The sequence below is a fragment of the Anser cygnoides genome, chromosome 14 (assembly GCF_040182565.1).
Source record: "Anser cygnoides isolate HZ-2024a breed goose chromosome 14, Taihu_goose_T2T_genome, whole genome shotgun sequence".
In the NCBI taxonomy this organism is placed as follows: domain Eukaryota; kingdom Metazoa; phylum Chordata; class Aves; order Anseriformes; family Anatidae; genus Anser; species Anser cygnoides.
Genome location: NC_089886.1, coordinates 4,759,634 through 4,780,779, shown reverse-complemented (window position 1 = coordinate 4,780,779; position 21,146 = coordinate 4,759,634). Strand labels below are relative to the sequence as shown.

The following is a 21,146-nucleotide window of genomic DNA, read 5'->3' as shown; positions in this document are numbered from 1 at the left end:
GGGCGTGCTGGTTGCCAAAATCCTTGCACAGAAAAGCAGCAGTTAATCTGGCTGAACGCTATTAGCTGTGCAAGCTTCCAGGAGGGGCTGCTCTGCTGGTACCAGCTCGGAAGGCTGCCTCCACCAAGGAGCTGCCATCAAAGCAGGTATTTAAATAACATTTAACTGATGAGGGGTGACTCAAACTGCAGTCGTAGCCCTTTGGATACCGCCGGAGTTAATGAAGCTCTAACTGAAAGCACCAGTCCTGCATGTAACCTGCTTTTCCTTGGTCTCTTGGTCACCTCTGTTTTCCTTTTGGTGCCAGTGCAAGTCACCCATTTTGTGGCCATGCTGCTTTTGTTTAGTTACAGTTCTTGCTATTCACCATCAGCGTCAAGTGTCAAACAACTCCTGAGTAAAGGAGAGCTTTCTATGCACCACACCACCACTCGGCTCTGCTTCCTGAAGCCTGGAGGCTTCAGGCAGCTCTAAGTCCTATAAGAGCAACCCTGCTGCACACAGAATTATTCCCATTTCCCTGTGCAAGTAGGATCAGGCTGCAGCTCCAGTGGCAGCAGTTTATCTCCCCAGAGTACGCATCTGTTTTTTTGATATGATTGCAAATCAGTTCCAGAGCTGAGGCGACACCATGGAACTGGGACCAGGCTTGGCTTTGCCTGAGCCCTCCACAGCCTGGCGATGATGTTACTGCACCACCAGTAACGAAGACTTTGGGAAACCTTGTTTGCTTTGTGGGCTTGTTGCACACCTGTGTGCTGCCCAAGGTCTCTCTGATCCCAGAAGAATGATGTGATAATGTGTATAAAAAACTAATTCCCTTCCTGCATTCTGATATCGCTTGATATCAGGTGAGCAAAGGGCTGTGCACACCATGGTTGTTCCAGGGTTGGTTACATTTTGTCAGGCTAATGAGGGTGAAAAACTGGTGAGAGGAGGCTGCAGCTGTTCTCCCATCTGGATGCTAATTTGAGTCTTTCCTCAGCCCAGCCACCAATTTTTCATGGAGCACGTAGAAAGGTACTTGTCTCAAGGGCCCGTAACCTGCTGTCGGATAGGACTGAAACAGGCCAACAGATTTCCAGCTTATCCATGCCTCTTACCAAGGTGGATTTGAAAGGTTAGGAGCTAACAGTATGAAAATTTGGCCCTTTTTGGAGAGATGGGGAAAGGGCACAAAGGCTGCAGGCTGCAGCAGAGGGGCAGAGCCATCCTGGGAGTGATAGGGAGCAGCTTGGGGCTGCACTGGTGCTGCTGTGGGACCATGCAGGCCCCAGAGGGCTTCCCACGTGTCCCCCAGCTTCGGCACCCTCCCCATGAAGGGATGACGTGGGCAGGTAAAGGCAGACCTTGTCTTACCACTGGCTCAGCGTTCCTCCCCCCGTGCAGGCGGAGGGGTGCTGGTGTCCCCCTGGCTCACGTGTACGTTTGCTGTAGGAGTTGCAGAGTAAGCCCTGGTTTTGCGAGTCTCAAACACAGCTGGTCAGAAGAAACCTGTTTATTGTGAGGTTTAGGAAAACATTTTTTTTATGCGGATTTTTTTTGGCAAGTAATGGGGGTGGTACGGAACTTTGAATTACAGTTTTAAGAACACAAACACAAAGTATCTTGTCCAACAAATACAAAACAGACTTCCCAGGGAACATGAAAGGAGGGAGTGTTTTGCTAAATTAAATGGACAACAAGCATGGGGGAAGGGCAGAGGGGAGGGGGGACAAAACAAAACAACCCAGCTCAGAAGCCGAAACCCCACTGAAGAAGCAGCAGTCGCATCGTCCATTTGATGCTCAGGACGCGCTTTCACTTTGCTTTTCTTGTTCGATAGCTGCCAGAAAAACACAGGAAACAAAACCATCATCAATAACCACTGCAAGGACTCTGCACAACATGGGTTCCTGTGGTCATTCTTCAAGTCAGGGGCGTCAAGTTCCCACTGGCTTTCCTTGGACACCCCAAAATGCCAACCCGTTCTTGTCTGTAAAGCTACTGGGGGGTAATTCACGATGTGCATCCTCCTCAAGACACTCCTCTTGAGTGTCTGCAGAGATAATAAATTGGAAAAACCAGGTTTCTTATGTGGGGGATCAGTGTATTTCCATGGCTGCCCATTTCTACACCCCAAGTAGAAGCCACCCAGTAGAACAGAGGAGCCCTGGGCTCCCTTCCTGGTCAGTAGGGCTCTTCTGAAGGGAAACGACTTGTCAAGTCTGGCTCAAGAGCAGGGCAGTGCCCCCTTCACACCGGGAGCTGAATGCAAACCGCAGGCTGTGCCTGGCTCCTGGGTACAAGCATGGGCATTGGGGAAGACCCTGCATGAGAAAAGCCTGGGGTGCAGCCCTTTGCTAAGGAAGATTCCCTGTTTGGTGAGGATGATGATGGGTTTCTCTTGCTGCTTTATTCCCAGAGAAAGTGCCTGGAGCTGTCCTGGCCAGGGGCATCAGCTCCTCTGTCCGACAGCGTGCCCAACCTGAGCCCGAGCACGCTGCCTCCCCCGCGGGGTGCAGGCGAAGCTCCCCCAGCATCCCTGCCTCTGGAGAGGTGGACAGTGTGCCAGCTGCAAACAGCTGTTCCTCTTACCTCCACCAGTGGGAAAACTGCTTTTGCTTTTAGCAGAAGCAGGATCAGTCCCATCAGATTATTTTCAGACAAAATGTACAACTGGTCATAGCTACTCGTATCTGTGGAAGCCCAACGTCCATTGCAAGTCTTAGTATTACACCCAGTTAAAGTCAGGGATCAGTTTGAGGCAGTAATGCTACAATTAGTATTCATTTTGCATATTAGCTGCAATACAGATCGCGTTCTCGCTGCTCTCAGTTCAAACAGCATCATAAGCACTTACTTTCTTTAGTGGGCAATGGATTTTTCTCTCTGGTTTCTGTCTTCTTCAGCTTGGTCTTGTCAAATGTTTCAATTTCTGCAAAATCTGGTTTGTCGGACATGATGGGTCCTGACAAAGAAAGGAAAAACACACCCGTGGCTTCATTAGCTAGGGCTGCGATATCAGCCATCTGCAAAGCAATTTCTGCTGTAAAAATGAAGACACCATAAAAATGTTTATTCAAAAACCAACACAAATCTAACTCCTCAATCTGGGACCTCTCCCCAAGGCTTGGCACTCGCAAAGCAAAAGAGAAAAAGCATTAACAGAATTTTATCTAGATTTCTCAGAATAAATTACTAAAAATCATAATTTGAACATGGAAAAAAGAAAGAATAGAGGAAAGACAGTACGTTAATTAACAAGGAACCGTGGCGCCTCCTGACCTGAAACACTGCTTTAAGGAATGCTGATACCCAGAAAGTCCGCAATAAGCCGTGAATCCAGTATGCACAAAGAGTTTCAATGATGGTTTTGTTTTAATTAATAGGCTTTCTCGTTAATTCTGAGTGCACTGCCCTAAGTACGTCCCCACGTTGGTAGGTGGATTAGCTGCTGTGTGCACTTGTGCTTAACAATGGGAGGACTGCTTCGCAGGATCCTTTGTTTGCTCCCGCACTCAATATCCGAGTCGCACGCTCCGTGGCTCTGATTACACCCTGTTCTAACAGAAATCCGTGAAACACAACAGCATTAAACACCTCACCTGTCAAAACGCCCCTCATCTAGTTCCTGTTTTTAACAGCAATTCAAGCTAAAAATCATTTTGTGTGTTATTCCACTGCTCTCAGCGGAGTTTCCGTCAAGGCTCGATTTGGCCTGCAGCCTGCTGATAGAAATATATTTTTTCCTTCCTTAAGGCAACCTGATTTCATTGCTATCTGCCCTGAGACAACAGAAGTAAATATTCACAGGAAAAGAAAGAAGAAGAAAAAAAAAAAAGGAAAGCTACTAAAACCACATGGCATTACCGTCTGGCTGCTTTCTCCTCAGCTGCTTGGTGCCCGTCTGAGGCAGTGTGAGTTTAAAAAGGTCACGTTAATCCCTCCTCTCCTCCCCACCCCCCGATCCCATCGCTATTAATATTGATTAGTTCGGTGCCGGGATTGCTCAGCATTTAGGAAGGGACAGATTGCTGCTGCAGAAAGTGTACCAGGGAGGGAGATGGAAAAACTGACATGGAAAACTGCCAAAATACATCTTGATTTTTTTTTTTCCTCCTCCTTCACCGAGACAATAATATTTGAATTTCCCTTCCTGCCCTTCTTTTGTAATGCTGAAGCTTGGAGTTCGTTTGAGGTTTGGAGTTCACCTAAGGGCTGGTGCTGCAGGATTTGTTTGTGGGTTGCTTTTTTAGAGGAATTTGGGGGAATATCCTACAGCTGCCCAGCGGGTGGGAGCCCCTGCTCCTGGTTGAAGGGGGCTCCACGCACAGCTGTGGTGGCGTTGCTGCAGTCCAGGGCCAAATCTAGAGACAAGCTGGTGTCCAGGAATGCGTCCTGAAAGCAACAACAAAGAATCTTTCATCTTTCAGAACCCTACCAGGTTTTGGTAGCTACAAAGCCACCTGGTGGTGCCTCCCTCTGAGGGAGTTGCCGCTGGCTGGCCTTCCTGCCTCGGCTCTGCGAGGAGCCGCCTCGCCCGTCCTGCTGGTGGAGGGAGAGCACGCTGTAGGTGCCCAGTGATGTCATTTCAGAAAAACCTTTACAATGGCTCGGAACCCTTGTGTGTGTCTTGTAGTAGGTGGGAAACTGGATGGAGACAAGATTCTGTGGTACGTGGACACGTGTAGGTACCTCCGAGAGTTGCTGCTCTCCAGGGCCGTGGACATCTCTGTGGCTTTGGCCGTGCTCCTGGTCTGCAGTACCAAACTATTTGGGGAATCGCTTTTTTCAAGGCACTCAGGTTTGGGAGGGAAGCGCTGCGTGCATCCTCCCAGGTGCTGGTGTGGGTTTCCACTTGTACAACTTCAGATGTCTCCATCGGAGTCACTTGTCTGGACTCCGCGATATCAGCAGGGAGAAGCAGAGCCCTCTGTGGTGCCAGCCACCTGATCCCTTTGTAATCCTTGCGTTTGCGTGCTCTGTGCAGCACAGGCAGGTACCGCGTGGAAGGTTTTGTGTGGAGTTTGCCCTGACGGCATTGGACACTGTGTTGAGATGAGGCTGGCCACGGGAGGGAAGGTGGGCAGGTGATGTTTTCCCTCAGACATGTCTTTCTTTCTCTGGGAACTGGGCCGTTCTTGCTATTCCTAGCAGCCAGGCAGTTATTTGACAGAAAGTTTAATGGCAGCGTTTCAGGGGCTCTACCTTCAGCAAGGGGAAGGCAGCAGTTACCTGGCCGTGGGATGACCGGGAGCAGTGAACCGCAGCATTTGGGGAGCATGGAGACAGCTGAACAGTCTAGCAAATAACGATGAGACAAAACAGCAAGCCAACAGAGCAAGCAAAGCAGGAGTGCCACAGGATCTTTACAGAACCTGTACACGTCAAGTGCGCAAAGCTGTGTTGGTAGTCGTGTCTGAAAAGCTGCCTCAGATGCCATGGAAATTGCATTTTATTCCAACCTCCTGCCAAAGGATGAAGGTTGAGTCGATCCTGCCAGGCCTGACACCTCTGATGGCAGTGAGTCACCGGCCGCTCGCGGCACGCCACCGAGTGTCTGTCTGTCAGACACCCACAGAGAAACGGGGGAAAACAAACGCTGGCTACCACGCTGCCCTAATAGGTGAGAAAAAAGGTTTAAAGGGAGCTCAAGTGAAAAGGAAAATTCAGAAGGGAGTCTGAAGAGGGAGGCCGGGAGCCTGCTGCCGCTCAGCTCTCCCCTGGGCCGCTGTCCTGTGGAAGCAGCGAGCCCAGCGTCCGTGGGGCTGGGCTGTGGGGACTCGCGGGGCTTCAGCCCGCGCAATTTGGGGATCCTGCCCCCATGTCTGGCACAAGAGGGGCTGCGGAAATGCCGAGTTGCGTGAAGTAATTACATGGAGAGAGGTTTCTTTCTCTTGGGTTCGACACGGGGAATGAGATTGCGCCCGTTTCTGTGTGGAACTGAGGAGGGACAAAGCACCCGAACGCGAGCAGCCGCTGAGGGGAACAGACGCGCAAGCAGATCAGAGCCTGTAGCTGAGCCAATAAGCTGACACAACTGATTTTATAATCACGTTAGTGCTGTCTCGAAATAACACACCCACTCAAATATAACAGTGATTTCATTTTCAAAATGTTGTGGTATTTTTGGTGCTAAAGGTAGGAGATTAATTTTCCGAGGTCAAGGGCTGGGTTCTGTGAGCACCCAAATTCCGTTCACTTCCAGTGAGAACTGAGCACCTTCCAGAAAGGTGGCAGGATTGGGCGTGTTGTAAGCCAGCCTTAGAAGGTTTCCCGTCCTTAGGGGAACAGAAAAAAGCCTACAGCTCTACTGAAAGGATTTTCTTAGTTCTCTTTGTGCTGTTTGTTCCATCTTGCTGCCAAAAAAAATATCCATGTTTGGGAACGGAGACAGGTTCCCAGGCTAAGAGACAATGAATCCCGCGGGTGTAAGGAAGGCAATGATCTCTCTTTGGCAGGGTGTCTGTTGTAACACTGCGCTGCTAGTGTGTAAACACTTGATTCTTGTCCTCTAGTGTGTGTTTTATCACTACGTGAGGTGTTTCATTTTCCTTCTCTAGACCATTGAGCCTTAAGGGCGGGTGCATACAGCAAAGGAGAGGCTGGATGTAGACAGTCCTCCTGCTCTGGCTATTTTTTCCAGCCCTGTGTTTCCCGTATAGCTTTGGAGTTGGTCTATACTAGGAGTCCCAGTGCAGGAAAAAAAAGAAAACATAAGCTAGTGGGAGTGGAAATTTCCTCTCTCCCTCTTTTTTGGTCTTAAAAACTCAGTATGGGGGTGAATTTTTCAAAGTTTAGCCAGATGGAGATTCCTGCAACGGAGCTTTCTCAAGGACTGACCCAAAACTGTATCTTCCAGCACAAAACTTGGCTTTGGTCTTGCCTTCTCTAGCAAAGTGCAGTGACATGTGTGCATTATTGAAGGAAAAAAAATTAATACAAAATGACCATGTGCATGCCTCTCTCCCAAAGAAAGGGTGGGGAAAGCAGCACGTGATGTATTAGTCATATCAGTTAGCATGCTATGGAGCACATGATGCTTTGTGACGAATGCTGCTCTAGAAATGCTAGTTTAGCATGACTTCCACCCTTTACTAACTACCTTTTTTATTTTTTATTTTTTAATATATATATCTCCTTTCTGTCCCTGTACACTAGTAACAGTAGCATCTCTTGCAAGCACAGGGAAAGAGTAAGAGGAGTTTTGGGTGAACGTTGGGAGTGTGCTCAAAGGTGGCTCTTCTCAGTGCAGCTGACTGCTCTGGAATTAAACAGTCCACTGTTGAATTTCTCACTCTTTTTACCTGGAAGGAAAAAAAAAAAAAAAAAGGAAAATCACCATTCTGTAAGAGGATTAGATTGTGGCACCTAGCGTACAGCTGGAGTAGCAAATAGATGACTAAGGTAATCAAAGATGATCAAAGATAAGGTAATAGAATCCAGAGCTCTACTAATACAGTATTTAGATTTTTATTTTTGTCCAGAGGAAAAAGGACAACAGGTGAATCTGTCATTGCAATCCACATTGTGCTCTGTTCTGTGTGAAATATGAAGGCGTGGTGTCCTCGGCTTCAGGGACACAGAGCTGTGGACGTAGCTTTGAGGAATGCCTAACCACCAGTGTTGCAAAATCATCCCAGTTTCAATAGCCTGGGACCTCCTAGCGGCTTAAGTATGCTTTTTATTTGGGGAAAGAAGATTAAACCCTGAAGTTTTTCAATGTCTAAGGAAACAAGGCTACTGAAGCAGAGGAACAGACAGACTAGACAGCTTTTCTAGCTGGTCTCTATGAGCAATTTCCAGAATAAAAACTTGTATTTCTACTAAGGGATTCATACACAATCTTTTCAAAAAATCATTTTCCAATTTTATAGGTTTGTTTGTAAGCCAAACATAGAGATGTTAAAGGTTGTGTACAAGGTCAAGAATTACCGAAGAAAGTGGTAGTCAGTAAGTTCCACACTTGTTATCTGTTGCCTGTTTGAAAGAAAGCAGTGATATACTATATTAAACAGTTTTTCTTCTCTAAGATTTAAAGGAAAAAGATTAGATTATTTCCTCCTTGCAGCATCTAAGGTGAATAGCTATCTTTTCAGAATTTGTCCAAACTGGATAGTTTTCAATGACTATCTTTGTGGCTTGTTTCTTGCAAATATATACAAAGAACAGAAATCAGCTGCAGTCTTTTTAAGGCTGTGCCTTCACAAAAGGGTTAACTCGAGCTCTGTACACTCAAATCAACTCCTCTGGAGTTACTATACTTTGAGCGTGAGTGACCACACCATGAAATAACATCGGAGCAGCAGAGACTGATTGTGTTGGCAGCAGACAAATTGTGCTAACTTGAACTGTAGCCTTTCCACAACTTAAGGTAAAAGCACCACAGCAGTTCAATTCTAGATCCTTGTAAGTTCAAAGAATGGAAATCTAAAGTGAACTGGGACATTTGATCCTTAATTCAAGATAACTTTTCTGTGGAAACCACTTTTAGGGGATGAATTTGTCTGTCTACTGCCCAAATTGGTGAATGCAGAGAAAAGCAAATAGGAAGTGAAAAATGAAAGCGAGTGATGCTGTAATTTTTGCTTGTCTGATGCATACATTGAATGATTTTTTCCCTTTGGATGAATACAAGCTTGCATAAAATTCAAATAGCTCAGCTGTCTACAGATTGGGGGGTGGGGGGGGAGAGAGTGTGGGAAGGAGAACAGAAGGAAGGAAATGGAACTGAGAAGACTGAATTAACCTTCCAATGTCTTGAATTTCAAGAAGGGAAGAATAATCTCCTGTTAAGTCTGCAACCATGCAATTAAAATCTGAACAACCCTCAAAAATCACATTTGCCCCATATTCCTAGATCTCTACTTTAAAGACAGATTTTACAAACCCAAGGAAAAAATCTTATGCTGTAATCACAAAACGCTGGTAGAAAACCAAGTAAAAATATCTGACATTTACATAGAATATGTGCCTTTGATGTTGAATTCAGCTTTAAAAAAAATCCTTACATATGTGTCTTGTAATGGCAGACAGTCTTTGAAAAGATGAATGTATTTCTCTGTGCTGGAGTTTCTGCTTCCAGAAAATAGATTCTTTCACTTGTTTGCTTGAGTTTTGTGAAGCTTCATTTGTTAATGCAGGGCAAAGCTTTAAAAAAAAATATGGATTCTTCAGTGCTCTTTTGGACACCATGAGATGAAAGAACTGGATACGTGCTGCTTTGACAGCCTCCATGGAAAGTTATGGGTGTCCAGCACTCATCAGTGTCTTGTGCTGGGCATCCTGGAACAAAATGTTTGTTAGAGAATTTGAAAATGCTGGAAAAGAGGAACAAAGTAAAAACTCCTTTTGGGGACACATCTCTGTTTCTGGATGGAATATACAGGAAAAGAAAGCATTTTGCACAGCAACCGGCTGGAAAGCATTGCTGTTTGCTAATTCTTTATTTTTAAAAGGGCTCGTGTTTATCAATATTTTGCAAGGCATCAATAGGAGGGTCCATTTAAGACAAAAAGTTCCAGGAAAGTATATCAAGTAATTTGTTTGTAGATGGACAATTAAAGCCAAAAGCAAATAGTTTGCTGACACAGGGATAACTTGTCCCAAGTACAAGCTGTTGGTACATAATACAGAGATACTACGGCAGATGATGTCTTGTTTTGGTATGCAGCGGATTTCCGTGCCCTTCTGGTAAGATAAAACCCAATACGAAGGTAAAGAATTGCATGGCAGTGCTATCAAACTTCAAAGGATGAAATGGCATTGCAAAATGTATTTAAGTTCTGGAGTATTATAGTTCAGCTTGTACTAAGTCTTGCACAACAGTGAGCGTGGTTGGGATAAGGCTATTTTTCTTTCATTTGCTCCTACTTCTGATGAGGAGTAATTCAAGGCTGTTGCTGGAACTAGACTCAACTGGAAGCTCAAGTTTTCAGAGAGTGTTTATTCCGAAGTCGCACTAGGTCAGGACTGAAATCACAGGCACATGAATGAAAAATGTTCCAGTTCTTCTGTGACATACACTGGTAATAATGACTTCTGCACATGAATACTCTTCCTGAAAACAAGAGAATTATGCAAGCATAATTTCAGATTGACTGAATTACTTTGTGGATGTCTACCAGCAGAATCTCTGCAAAACTTTTAGGTTGAATAACTTAGGGGGGCTCATGAGATAATGCACTGAGCTACAGAAACGGCTTGCTGTGTGTGTGGATTTACTGAAGAGGCTGGGATGCCACAGCACTCTTGCTTTTTGGTCCAAGGAATCACATGCTGACCAGATGCTGCTGCCAAGCTCCCGGAGCTGTGCAGCAGCTGGGGAATGGGTCCTTCTCCTCATAGGAAGCCCCATGCTGCAGCCTTAGCACCGACTCCATGCAAGGTGCATTGTCATATAACCTAATGAGCAGGTGACAGTCCTCTGCCTCGCTGCGGGACTGCAGTTGTGCACCTGCGCAACCCCTGCTCGCGCTGGAGCTGCTCTGCACATGCCAGAGGGTTCGGGGCGGGTAGACGAGCCTGTGCAAGCTGCACACTGCCACGTCGAGACTGCTTAAACCGGGTTGGGTGTTGTAAATTGTGTTGCAGTCTGCGTATCCTGTAAGCGGGAGAATTACAAAACGCTATCATAAATTATGAGATGTGGACTGAGATAGCAGAAAATGGATGGTGATGGCTTCCACATTGCTCCATTGTAATTTTTAACCGTGGTCTGTGAGGCTGATGCTTTCAATAGCTGTGCGTTGGGGGTGTAACCATGCGGCCGCTCACCAAGTCGCCGCTTCCCTCCCCTCTATTTTTACTGACTTAGAAAAAGTGGCTAAAGCACCAGGACTGCCAGGTTCTCCTCAAACTTTCAGAAAAAGAGGAAGCGAGAACGCAAAATGAGCAGAAAAGTCTAAAATGGCAGCCTGGGACTGCATATGCCTGCCCCCTGCAAGGAACGTTGGAAGTGCTTGAAAGGAGGTAGGATAAGCTGGCACGAAATGGCGTACTCGGAGCCAGTCCACAGGAGGGAATATTGTCTTGGACTGAAAACCACTGAACAGGTGCTGTGCAATGCCTGCCTACCTGCCTGCCTCTGCTGTCTGTCTCCTCGCTCTGCGTGTGTTTTCTGTGTCAGATTTCTTGCAGTTTTACTCCTGTCAACTGGCCAACGTATCTGCTGAAGAGCCAGCTGGAGTCCGCTCTCTCCCATGTTTCATCAACAAAATTGCCAGCTTGTTCTGATTCAGTATCTTTATTGTTGTTGATGAGGCTAAATGAATCAGAACGAACACAGCTATGTATACAAAATACAAATTCGGAAACCTCATCCTGATGTGAGGAAATGTTATTAGCTGTTCAAGTGGAGAAATCTGCTGTGGAAGCAGACTGACAGAAAGCACAGACCTCCTGAGGGTCGCTTCCCTTGACCCTGCATGTTTTATCGTGCTTGTATGGCATCTTCTAATGGCACCAAGTCTTCTAGAAGAAAAATATCGTTCAGACCTGATTAAAAATAGGCTAATTTCCTGTGGGGTTGTGACTCCCCTTCTTCAAACTGTAAATGTAAACCCTGCTAATGAGTCCTATAAATGTATCTCCAGATGAAATTCAGAATCCATTTTGTAAACCTGAAACAAAACCCTCCCAGCTATTGGCAATGCGGAAGCTTCAACTAATCCTATCCTACCTCTATCCTTTTCTCCTTTCGTATATCCCTTGTAAGTTTTCCAGGGGTAAGAAAAAAAAAAGCCTTTCCTATTCCTACGGGGATATTTACTAACTAAACCTGAATTTCCGTAAATGCTTTATTAAGCCGACCACCTCTGGCTGCTGGCACTGCATGACAGAAAACCCCGCTGTAGTTTTGGCGGGGCGTGTGGGGACCGCGGGCTGCCAGGCACGGCTTCGAGCACCTCTGGTGCGAGGGGTGCCTCTCCTCACAGACTGATGCTAACCTAGTTTAAGGGTGCTAAACCTTTTATTTCAGAACGTGATAGCTCCTTAGTTTAAGGGTGCTGAATGTTGTTATTTCAGAATGCGATAGCTCCTTGGTTTAAGGGTGTAAATCTTTTATTTCAGAACATGATAGCGCCTTGGGGTGAGGGTGCTGGATCTTGTATTTCAGCATGAGATAGCTCCGTGGGGTGAGGGTGCTGAACGGGCGTTTCCCAACACCCAGCTCCTCGTCCCAGGGCTGCTCCTGGCCGTTGTGCCTGGGGACGGTTGGAGCCGTTGCTCCTGAGGCCTTCGGGCCGGACGCTTACTGAAACCCAGTGGGGTGGCTGCGGGAGGTGAAGCAACGGCAGAGGAGCCCGCGGTCACCCAACGGCCGCCACCGTGACGGCTAGCACCGAGGGGAAGCCGCCTCAGGGCGCTGCCAAGCCCCGACCCCGGCTCCTCCCGAGCCGCCCCCTCAGCGGGGCCGCTCCCCTCAGCATCCCCCCTCCCGCCTCCATCTCCCCCTCCCCTCCCCGCCCTTCCCCTCCCCACGTGACCCGGAGGGAGGGAGGGGGGCGCGCTGCACCTGTCAGTCAGCGCGTCACTTCCGCCCGGTGCCGCCGCTACCGTTGGGGACCCCCCGCTGGCGGAGGCGCGCGAGGCAGCGGCGAGCGGGACGGGCGGGCAGGGGGCGGCCGGGCGGCCACACGCGCACACCCACGGCCGGCTCGGCTGCGGACGGCGGCAGCTGGAGGAGGAGGAGGAGGCTGAGGAGAAGGCCTGCGAGGAGGAGAGCGGGGCGGCGAGGAGGAGAGCGGCGGGGCGGCGAGAGGCGAGGCCCGCGCCGGGCCCCGGGGTAGGCGGCGGCGGCTGAGGGCCGGGGGGGCCCTGAGGGAGGTGGGGGGGGGGGGGGGGTGCGGGGCGCATGCGCGGTTGGCGGGAGGGGCCGGGGGGAGCCGCCCGGGAGGGGCTGCGGCCCCTGACAGCTCCCGCTGGGGGCTCCGCGGCCGCAGTCCCCGGGGCTCCCCGCCGCTGACAGCCCGGCCCCGCCGCTCCCTGCCCCCGGAGCTGCTCCCTGCCCCCGGAGCTGCTCCCTGCCGCCTGCAGGCAGCGCTGGCGGCGGCCCCGCCGGTTCCAGCCCCGCACCGAGCGGCTGTGCCGCCCCAGGAATGCGCCCCGGTGGCTTGCCATTGTTCCGGGGAGCTCCGCCGGGTTTGGGCGCCTGTGCGTAGATGGTTCTTAAGGCTGCCCTGACGGGAGGTGCTGCAGGGTGAAGGTGTTTGTGCCGGGTTTGGGAAAAAAAAAACGCTGCATCTTCAGCTTCTAACGCAGATCTGCCTCGCTTTCGAGTTCTTGGCCTGGCTGCGGTGTTAAATTCTTACAAGGAACTGCTGTCAGGCTCAAGGCGGAGAAAAGGAAAAGAATGAAGGAAGTAAATATCTCCTGATCACTCTTTTCTGGCCTTGCCTGTTTAAAAGCAACAACGAAAAAGAAAGTGAATGTATCAAAACCTTCACTTTTTTTTTTTTTTGCTTGTATTCCTGAGCGCCATCAGGGTTGGAATAGTTAGTGTGTGACTTTGGAATAAATTGGAAAGCTGGATTAGCATTTAGGTTAGAAGTTATTCTGTCTTCTGTGCAGTGTAATCTGCTCGCATAAAAAAGGAAAGAAGCCGCCAGTCTGGCCTGCACTGCAACAAATTCAGCTGTCTTGTTAGCTCTCCTCTGTTTTGTATCCTGTTTTATTTTTACTGCTTGTTACAAGTAATTTGCTTTGTGGGTTCTTTTTTGCATAGATTTGAAGACATTTCAGCGTGTCTCTTTTTATCTGCTCTTTCTGTTTTGTACCCTGTTCAGCACCGTAGGGGTCCCTTCCTTGTCTTTACAACATTACAGTATTGAAATTAAACGTCTCATTGTTTTGAAAGCATTTTTCTGGAAACTTACATATTATTTTAGGAAGATCAGTCAAGTAGAGTGTTTCATGGTACATTCAGAGACGTTGCCTGGGAGGAGTGCCTGATAACTTCTAATGCTGGCAGTTTCTGGCACAAACAATGTGCTGAAACATCTGAGCTTGGCCAAGGATAGTTTTGGTCTGCACAGTCTTAAACAGTTTGGGCTCTTGCTGTACACACTGCTGGTAGCATTGGAGGACCTCCCAACAGCCCATTAAAATGCTTGATTTAATATTTGTCTTGTACAGCTCATAACATGAGACTTGCGCGTGCGGTAAAGCTTGTCTTTTTAATGTACATAACAGCATGTTTGCAGAAGCAGGTGAGGCTGAAGAAACGTTCCATGCATTTTGAACAAGCATGAGTAAGTTCTGTGAAAGCCCCTGCTTTCTGTGTGTGGAGGGTTTTGTTTCGGTTTGTTTTTTGGTTTTGCGAGATTTCCTTCTCGAGTACTCAACCTTTTGATCTCCGGTCAAATGTTCATAACTCAGCAGCGATGCCCTTGTTTAAGGCTCATTAGAAAGCGAGCAAAAGCTGCCAAGTCCGAGGTGGTGTTTCTTGTTCCAGTTTTTTTCTTCTCTAAAAGAAGCAGCAACTCAAAGGAAGAGGAAGTGAGGTTGGTCAGAGAATGCCTTTAAGTTGCCCTTAAATTCTGTGCATAACGCCAGATTGTCTTTGCTGCTGTGTTAGCACACAACAAAAATTCAGTAGCCATTGGAGGGAGAGTGAATTGGCATCTTGCAAGGCAATCTGGCATTTGGATCTGTAAGGATGAAAGAGGTAAATCTTTTTAACTTCTGGTCTTGTGTTGCAGACCCAGTTACATATTTACTAATCATTTGAGATGGGAGGACTGTTACTCAAGAACAGAAAAATCTGAGCAAAAAATAGAATATTGAAGGAAGTATTAAATCCTTGAAGAATGTGAGGCTCGTTGCTTGTAGTGCAGTTTCTAATGTGACTGGTGCAGCCTCTCTGAATGTCTGGTGTATGTCTCATGTCAAAGTTAGATTCGGGCAGAGAATAAAAGGTTTTCGCATTGCTCCCTAGAAAGTTAGTAAAATTGGGCAAATAATTTCCGAGTCTCCTGCTGACTGTATTGTTTTGCTCTAAGTTACACACTTCTACCTGCAAAAAACTTTGAGAATAATGACTGGCTGTCCCTGTATTGGTAAATTCAGAATTGGATCTGTAGCTTCGTATTGACTTCATAGCCAACTGCTGGGATTTGGGAAAGTTCAGTCAATTCAGGTGAAGTCTGTATATTATTACAGCATGAAAGAGAGTGTGTTTTATACTGCATCTTCTACCAGGTGTGTTCTTTTCTTTTGTGGAGCTGATTTATTGTGAAGTCTTAAAAAGCTTAGTTTAGAAGGCGGCTGCTTTGCCGAAAACCTGTTAGATTTGTAGTAGATGGGTGGGGTCATTCAGTACTTGAAATGTACTAGTTTTGCAGCTCGGTCTAGGACCTTATTATGATTATAGTGAAATAAACAGCTTATCGTGATAGTGACAAATAATTATACTCTTTCCTGAATGTCTGAAATACCTTTTATCCAATATATTTGTCCTAAAAGAAGAAAAACATGACAAAATTGAGCTTAAAGTGAAGATGCTGCATTATGTTTGTGTTCAAACAGCTTGTAACAAAGACGGTGGTTGAATTCGTGTGACAAAGTAAATAGGTTTGCAGAGCTTTTTGATATTGGGAGGTTTAAATGGTTCTTTTTCTTCCCTTGCCTGGGTGTTTGTAAGGCTGCTTGGGTGGGGCAGCTGCTGGCTCGGAGCAGAGATCTGGTGGGAGCCCTGTGTGAGTTGACCAGGTTTCAGTCCTGCAAGCTGCTCTCTTCCTGCATCTCTTCTGTTCCGTGTTCCCTGCAGCGTGTTCAGGATTAACAGTTGTGCTCAGCTGTGTAGGATAATAGTGGTCGGGCAAAACTGAAAAAATGAGAGCTGGAACCTTATGAATGTGGTTCTTTCTTCCTTTGTACTCTTAAGTGTGTATATTTGAAAGTTTCTTTCTTTTTCTTTTTCACCTTGTTGCTGAACTTCACATTTCATTAAATCTTTTGTTGTCTTGTTGGTGTTTTAATGTCATCAGGTTACTTTTTATTTAATTTCACTCTGTAAAGTGTCTTCTAACCTTGTGATTTCTGGTGGTATCGTCAAATTTGGTCATGGTCAGGTTATGACAAGAATTGGTTGGGGAGGAGACTTCATTAGCAGTCCTTTTTCTTCTTTTTTTTGCTTTTTCTTCCCTGCAATTCAAAGAGTCATTGCTACAGAATTGAGCTCTTCATTGAGATGTCTTCCTCCGTCAGTGGAGCTGCTGAGACTGCCCTTTCTTTTGATGGCACGTGGTCAGCGTTATGACAGAGGCAGCGTTTGTGCAGCAAGTGGGCTCTGCGTTACGTTTTGTAAGATGCCGAGTTCCAGTGGGTTTTTCTGCCTACCTGTTTGGGAGGGAGAGCAAGAAGCTGGTGATTTTATATGTAATAGGATAACTTATGTATAATAAATTAGCTGCATTATATATTTATAGTTTTTTTTTTTTCCCCTGGTGCCTGTGAGGTAGTTTGACTTCTGTTCCAAAGTCTGTCTTAACAGCAATGATAATTGTTGAATTCGTTTTGTTTTATAACTTGCACTTCTCAAATTGTGCAGTTTTACTGATAATTTCTTCCTGTTCGTTACTGTACTGCGCTTTTATAGCGCCACTGCACTCAAGTTCTGTATTATCTGATGGAGTGGCAAGTACATGCGAGTGGTTGGTGAAGGAAGCTTTACTGAGGGGGCAAGTTGGATGAATATAATTAGCTGTTACACAAGATACAAAAGCCTTTTTATTTATTAACTACTGTTGTTAAGAATGTGATGGGATCTGTGCGAGCAGGAAGTTTCTTTATAATTCTGCACATGTGCATTGGCGGCAGCAGCTGAGAGCAAATCTGGCAGCGTTCGGTGGTGGGTGTCAAGCAGCAAGCAAACATCTATTTTTTTCAGGCATCTCTGGTGTTATTTAATTCTTGCTAAAATACAGTTACAGAAGGATCATGAGTTGCTGTAATGCAGTTAAAAAGCCTTTGGATCTTATCTAGTAAGTGAATATAAAATGCTATCATTGCATATCAAAACACTGGGAAAATCAGACATCAGATTTCAGGGATCTTGTCTTTCTCTTTCAAAAAATGTTTACTTCTTTGTATGTTGCTTAAATCAGTCATTGTGTGCAATGCTTTATTAATGCCACTGCAGTAGAGTTGCTGAATGGTTCACTGGCCTGGTTGAAGTCTGAAATTATGTATTTTTTTTTTCTTAAACTTTGTGTTTAGTCCAGCTAATGCCTGTCCCTGTTTCTGGATGTTGGGGTATGCCTCAGGAAGGTCTGTCTTTGTTGATGGGACTGTTTCAGAGAAAGCGTAATTTGGTTTCATCTGCTGAAACTGCAGATTAAATTTTAATGAGAGGAAAATAATACTAATCAATACATGGATTCTTAGCTTGTAAATTTTAAAAATAATAAAATGGATGGAATGTTGCATTTAAATATCTTTCAGATGAGCTTTCATGAGTTGCTTTCTTGCCTTTCTTCCATGGTAAGAATGTAAAGGCTTAATTTGTGTAGTTTAATTTGTAAATTAGAAGGCTTGCTGCTTTATTTCCAGGAAACAAAAATTGCGTTGTAATTGCGTTCTGTTAAATCCAACATATTTTTTTGGCTTTGGTTTTGTCAGTACAACCTGTGTTTTCTGAGGTTGTCTCAGAAGTGCTACTGGCAGGCAGATGATGCAGAATTTCAGCTAATTCAGTGGAGGGCTGGGGTGTGTGTGAAGGCATGGACAGGCGAGTGGTCAGAGCTTATTAAAGTGCTGCTGTAACATGCTTCTACTCAGTGCGTCTGTGATTGTGTGCGAGGCTGCAACAAGCTCGTTTCCTCTTGATTCCTACTGAACCAGAAAGTGAACTTGTCAGCGTCACGCTAAGAAATGCAGGGAGCAGGAAGATCACATCTGCTTGAAAAGACATTTCTTCTAACATGGTTTCCTTCAACATTGCAAGTGGAATTCTGTACTTACACTTGTTTTTTTTTTTAAATGTTGCCCCTTTGTGGGGATGGAAAAGGTCTTAAGAAAAATGTCTCGCTAAACTTAAAATAATAAGCTCGACGGTCAGATTTGCTGATCCAGAGTTCTGGCTATAATGCCATTCAATGGGTGATTTTGCTGACAGTCAAAAAGAGGAAATCTTGCTTGTAAGAATCTATTTTAACCTCAACTTGCTGGTTATAAAACTCTTCTTTAAATAATTTCTGTTTTGACTACTCAAATATATTGGGTACTTCAGCATAGCTTTTAAATCGAACGTTCTTTTTACATGGAGGAAATACTGTTTCTATTTATATTCAGGCGCTTACACGGCTTAACATGCTTTTAACTGTGCTCTTGAGACAAGTATCATTTGTCCTTTTCTGTGTCCTGAGTGGTGGTGGGGGCCTGTTTGTTTGCTTAAAGCTCCTTCTTTTCCTTATTTTTTTTTCCCCCTTCTTTTTTCCATGCTGATTCTCCTGCCTTGACCTGGCCATCTTTTCAGTTGTGACTGAATTAATTAAAATGAGCAAAATATTCTTTTCAGATTTGTTAACTGAACAAAAGCTGGAAATCAGTGGAGCAGAAGCTCTTCTGCCCCAAAGCATTTCATTAGCTGGGGATGCCAGCAGTGGTGTGCAGTTACAAATGGCATAGAATCAGCAGTGTCCACTGTTACGGGTGGGACATTAAGTTTAAATAAAAAGCTCTCCGTTTTCTTTTACCTCGATAAAAATTAAGAGCAAGGAGAAGAGTGCAGGTTGTCGATGAGCTGGCACAGCGTGCGTGCGGCGCGGGAGGTGCCGGGCAGGGTGCGTGGGGTGCGGGCGTTTCCCAGGCGGGCCGGTTAGCCTCCGTGCCTTCTCCTTGGTTATCAAATAGGAAACTAAACACTAATTTTTGAGGCACCTTAAAGTTAAAGCATGGATCCTCCTTGTCCCGGAGGGCGGTGAGTGGCAAGTGGCCTGGTACGGGCACCTCACAGGACAGCAGAGCCCAAGTCTGAACCCGAGGTGCTTTTCCGGACAGGTAGGGACAGGCGACTTTGTCACAACAACTGCAACACTTCTTCCATCTGACATCTTTCTTGTGTTTTTTACTTTCGACATGTTACAAAAAGTCGCTGGCGGTGTTTGCTAATCCCACAAAATGCCTAACTATAAGACAGTGTATTAAAAATAGAGCAGAACTGCAGTCACTGTTAGCTTTGGTTTTGGTTTCACAGGCGATGTGAAGTACTTGCTAGATAAAGAAAATAAGCAGATAAAAGAATGGCTTAACTAGTTGAGATTTGTGGCCAAAATCATAAGTCTAGAATGAATGTTTTCATTCCTGTAGCATGGTTTCAGTTTGTAGCCTTTTTAGTTTGTTTTACTTCTAACTTCTTGTTTTTTCATTCCTTTATTTTAAGAAAAGTTGTTGGAGCTCTGAGGACTCGAAGTTAAAATGACACCTGTACATTTGTAGTTCAGCTACTAAAGTAAAACACGAACTAAACTTAAGTCTAAACTTCCATACGTATTCCTCAAATAATGACAGTTAGCCGTGTATTCTGTATTTCCTTTAGTGGCATTTCATGTGTGGGTGTGAATACTGCTTTAGTTGCCAAGATAAGTGAGCGCTATTATGATGGCCAAATGAGACTTTTGGGCGGTTTTCCCAGCAGACCTCATGAAATACTTGCCTTATTTAAAAAAAAAATAAAAATCAGATGAGAGCAATGAAGTATGCAATACAGAATGAAACTCTGTCTTACCCTCATTTAAGCTGTTTAAGCTCAAGATGTTGCATAGGACATATGGTTTTTTTCAGCCTCTTGAAAAATTCTGGAATAAAGTGTGGTAACAATAAGGGGTACTTTCAATTTTCTGTAGTTAGGTTTTAGAAAATATTGTAGTTCAGGGGATCTGTGTAAATGTTTGCACTAGCAAGGGGAGGAGACCGAGAAAGGTGTAATGAAAATAATGAAGTAGTTGGTTTTTATTTTTTTTTATTTTAAATTATCATGTTTCTGTAGGACTTATGAAGCATTTAGGTTGTGAACGGGGTGGAAATGCATATTCTAGAAGGTCTGGATAACATGGATAAAAGAATAGTTGAACGAATGGTTCAGCTTTTGGTTACTGAGATGTTTGATCATGAAAACAACCAGCTCAGTATTGCTTAGTAAAAGCAACAAAAGCTCAGTACAGACTCTAGAAATACTGAAGGCTAGATATCATATCCTAGGTTTCAGACTCGTCTCCATGGAAATGCACATCCTGAGCCAAAGCATGGGAAAGCTGTTAATATAAAGAAGTGGAGACGTAATATGTAATTATTGACAGTTTCTGAGCCTGCCTTTCAGTTGTAGAATGGTAGAAAAAGCAGGAAATAAAACTTGATGGAAATCGGCTAACTGAAAAAAAAATTCTAGCTTTTTCTTGAGTTGGGGAATATCAAATATCACAGCCTGTGAAGGTCACACCAAAGCCTGTACTAAAAGGCAGAAGACTTGAATGCACTGAAAATAAATTAATGCCTGTGATATATTCGGTTATGCATGTATAAGGATGTTTGCATCTGAGCGGGTGAAAGTCACTAATTCATCTGGGTGATGATGAGCTGTATGAAACTTCATTTGAAGTATAAACTTGGCTTGTAAATCTGGTTTTGCTCTAAAATGTGAGACAACCAGGCTGTTTCAACTTCATTGGTACATAGCCAAGCTAGTTAAAATGAAGTCTTTTTCTTTTTTTTCCATGCCTCCTGAATGAAATTAATATTCAGGCAGCATGTTTATCTTCAGCACCTGGCAAAAATGGCTTATGCTTTCGTGCCAGCCAACTAAGCACAAAGTTATCCTCGGCGAGAGCTGCCATTCCATATTGTTTGTTTGGTGCTGTGGTACAAAGAAGTAGTTGCTTCTAATTTGCTGTTTTTATTAGGTGATGTTGGTTTTGAGGGTTTGTTTGTTTGTTTCTTTTAGCAAGGCAGCCTGGAGCATCGTGGCAGATCCATCAAAGATTTTTTCCAGCTGCAATTAACCCCAGAGTTGGGTAATGTGAGTCTTTCTGGCTCGTTGTGGATGGGTTGACTTTGGTAGGACGTGAGAAAATAGGCTGTTTGCAACTCCGTATTTAAAGGTTGCATGGTGTATCGGGATTGATTGAAATCTACTTGCACACAAAGATTATGCTGATTATCACCTG

The 21,146-nt window shown here is 45.3% G+C and overlaps 2 protein-coding genes across 14 annotated transcripts in view; one reads left to right on the top strand and one right to left on the bottom strand.

Moving 5' to 3' along the window:
* FAM13B (family with sequence similarity 13 member B) overlaps positions 1-21,146 on the top strand; it is a 60,453-nt gene that overhangs the window by 1,160 nt on the left and 38,147 nt on the right. For 2 of the 10 annotated variants that reach the window (XM_067005470.1, XM_067005467.1), the window contains exon 1: positions 12,620-12,769. The exons of 1 other annotated variant lie outside the window; for it this stretch is intronic. The gene's annotated coding sequence lies outside the window, so the exon portion shown is untranslated. Of the gene's footprint in view, positions 1-12,618; positions 12,770-12,944; positions 13,138-13,187; positions 13,346-15,926; positions 16,288-16,412; positions 16,968-18,199; positions 18,985-21,146 lie in introns of those variants that run through there. 7 more of the 10 variants (XM_067005468.1, XM_067005469.1, XM_048057250.2 and 4 more) reach the window with 7 other exon arrangements.
* Positions 1,484-4,563, bottom strand: LOC106032794 (thymosin beta 4 X-linked). 4 transcript variants are annotated; one of them, XM_013175895.3, is made up of 3 exons: positions 4,424-4,563; positions 2,843-2,950; positions 1,484-1,825 (listed from the first exon to the last, which is right to left on the bottom strand). In XM_013175895.3, exons 2-3 carry the CDS (start codon positions 2,940-2,942, stop codon positions 1,788-1,790), a joined length of 138 nt encoding a protein of 45 aa, XP_013031349.1. In that variant the 5' UTR covers positions 2,943-2,950; positions 4,424-4,563; the 3' UTR covers positions 1,484-1,787. The 4 variants fall into 4 exon arrangements, with proteins under 4 accessions (XP_013031349.1, XP_013031350.1, XP_047913234.1 ...); XM_013175896.3 differs by lacking the exon at positions 4,424-4,563 and adding an exon at positions 3,853-4,205; XM_048057277.2 differs by lacking the exon at positions 4,424-4,563 and adding an exon at positions 3,268-3,738.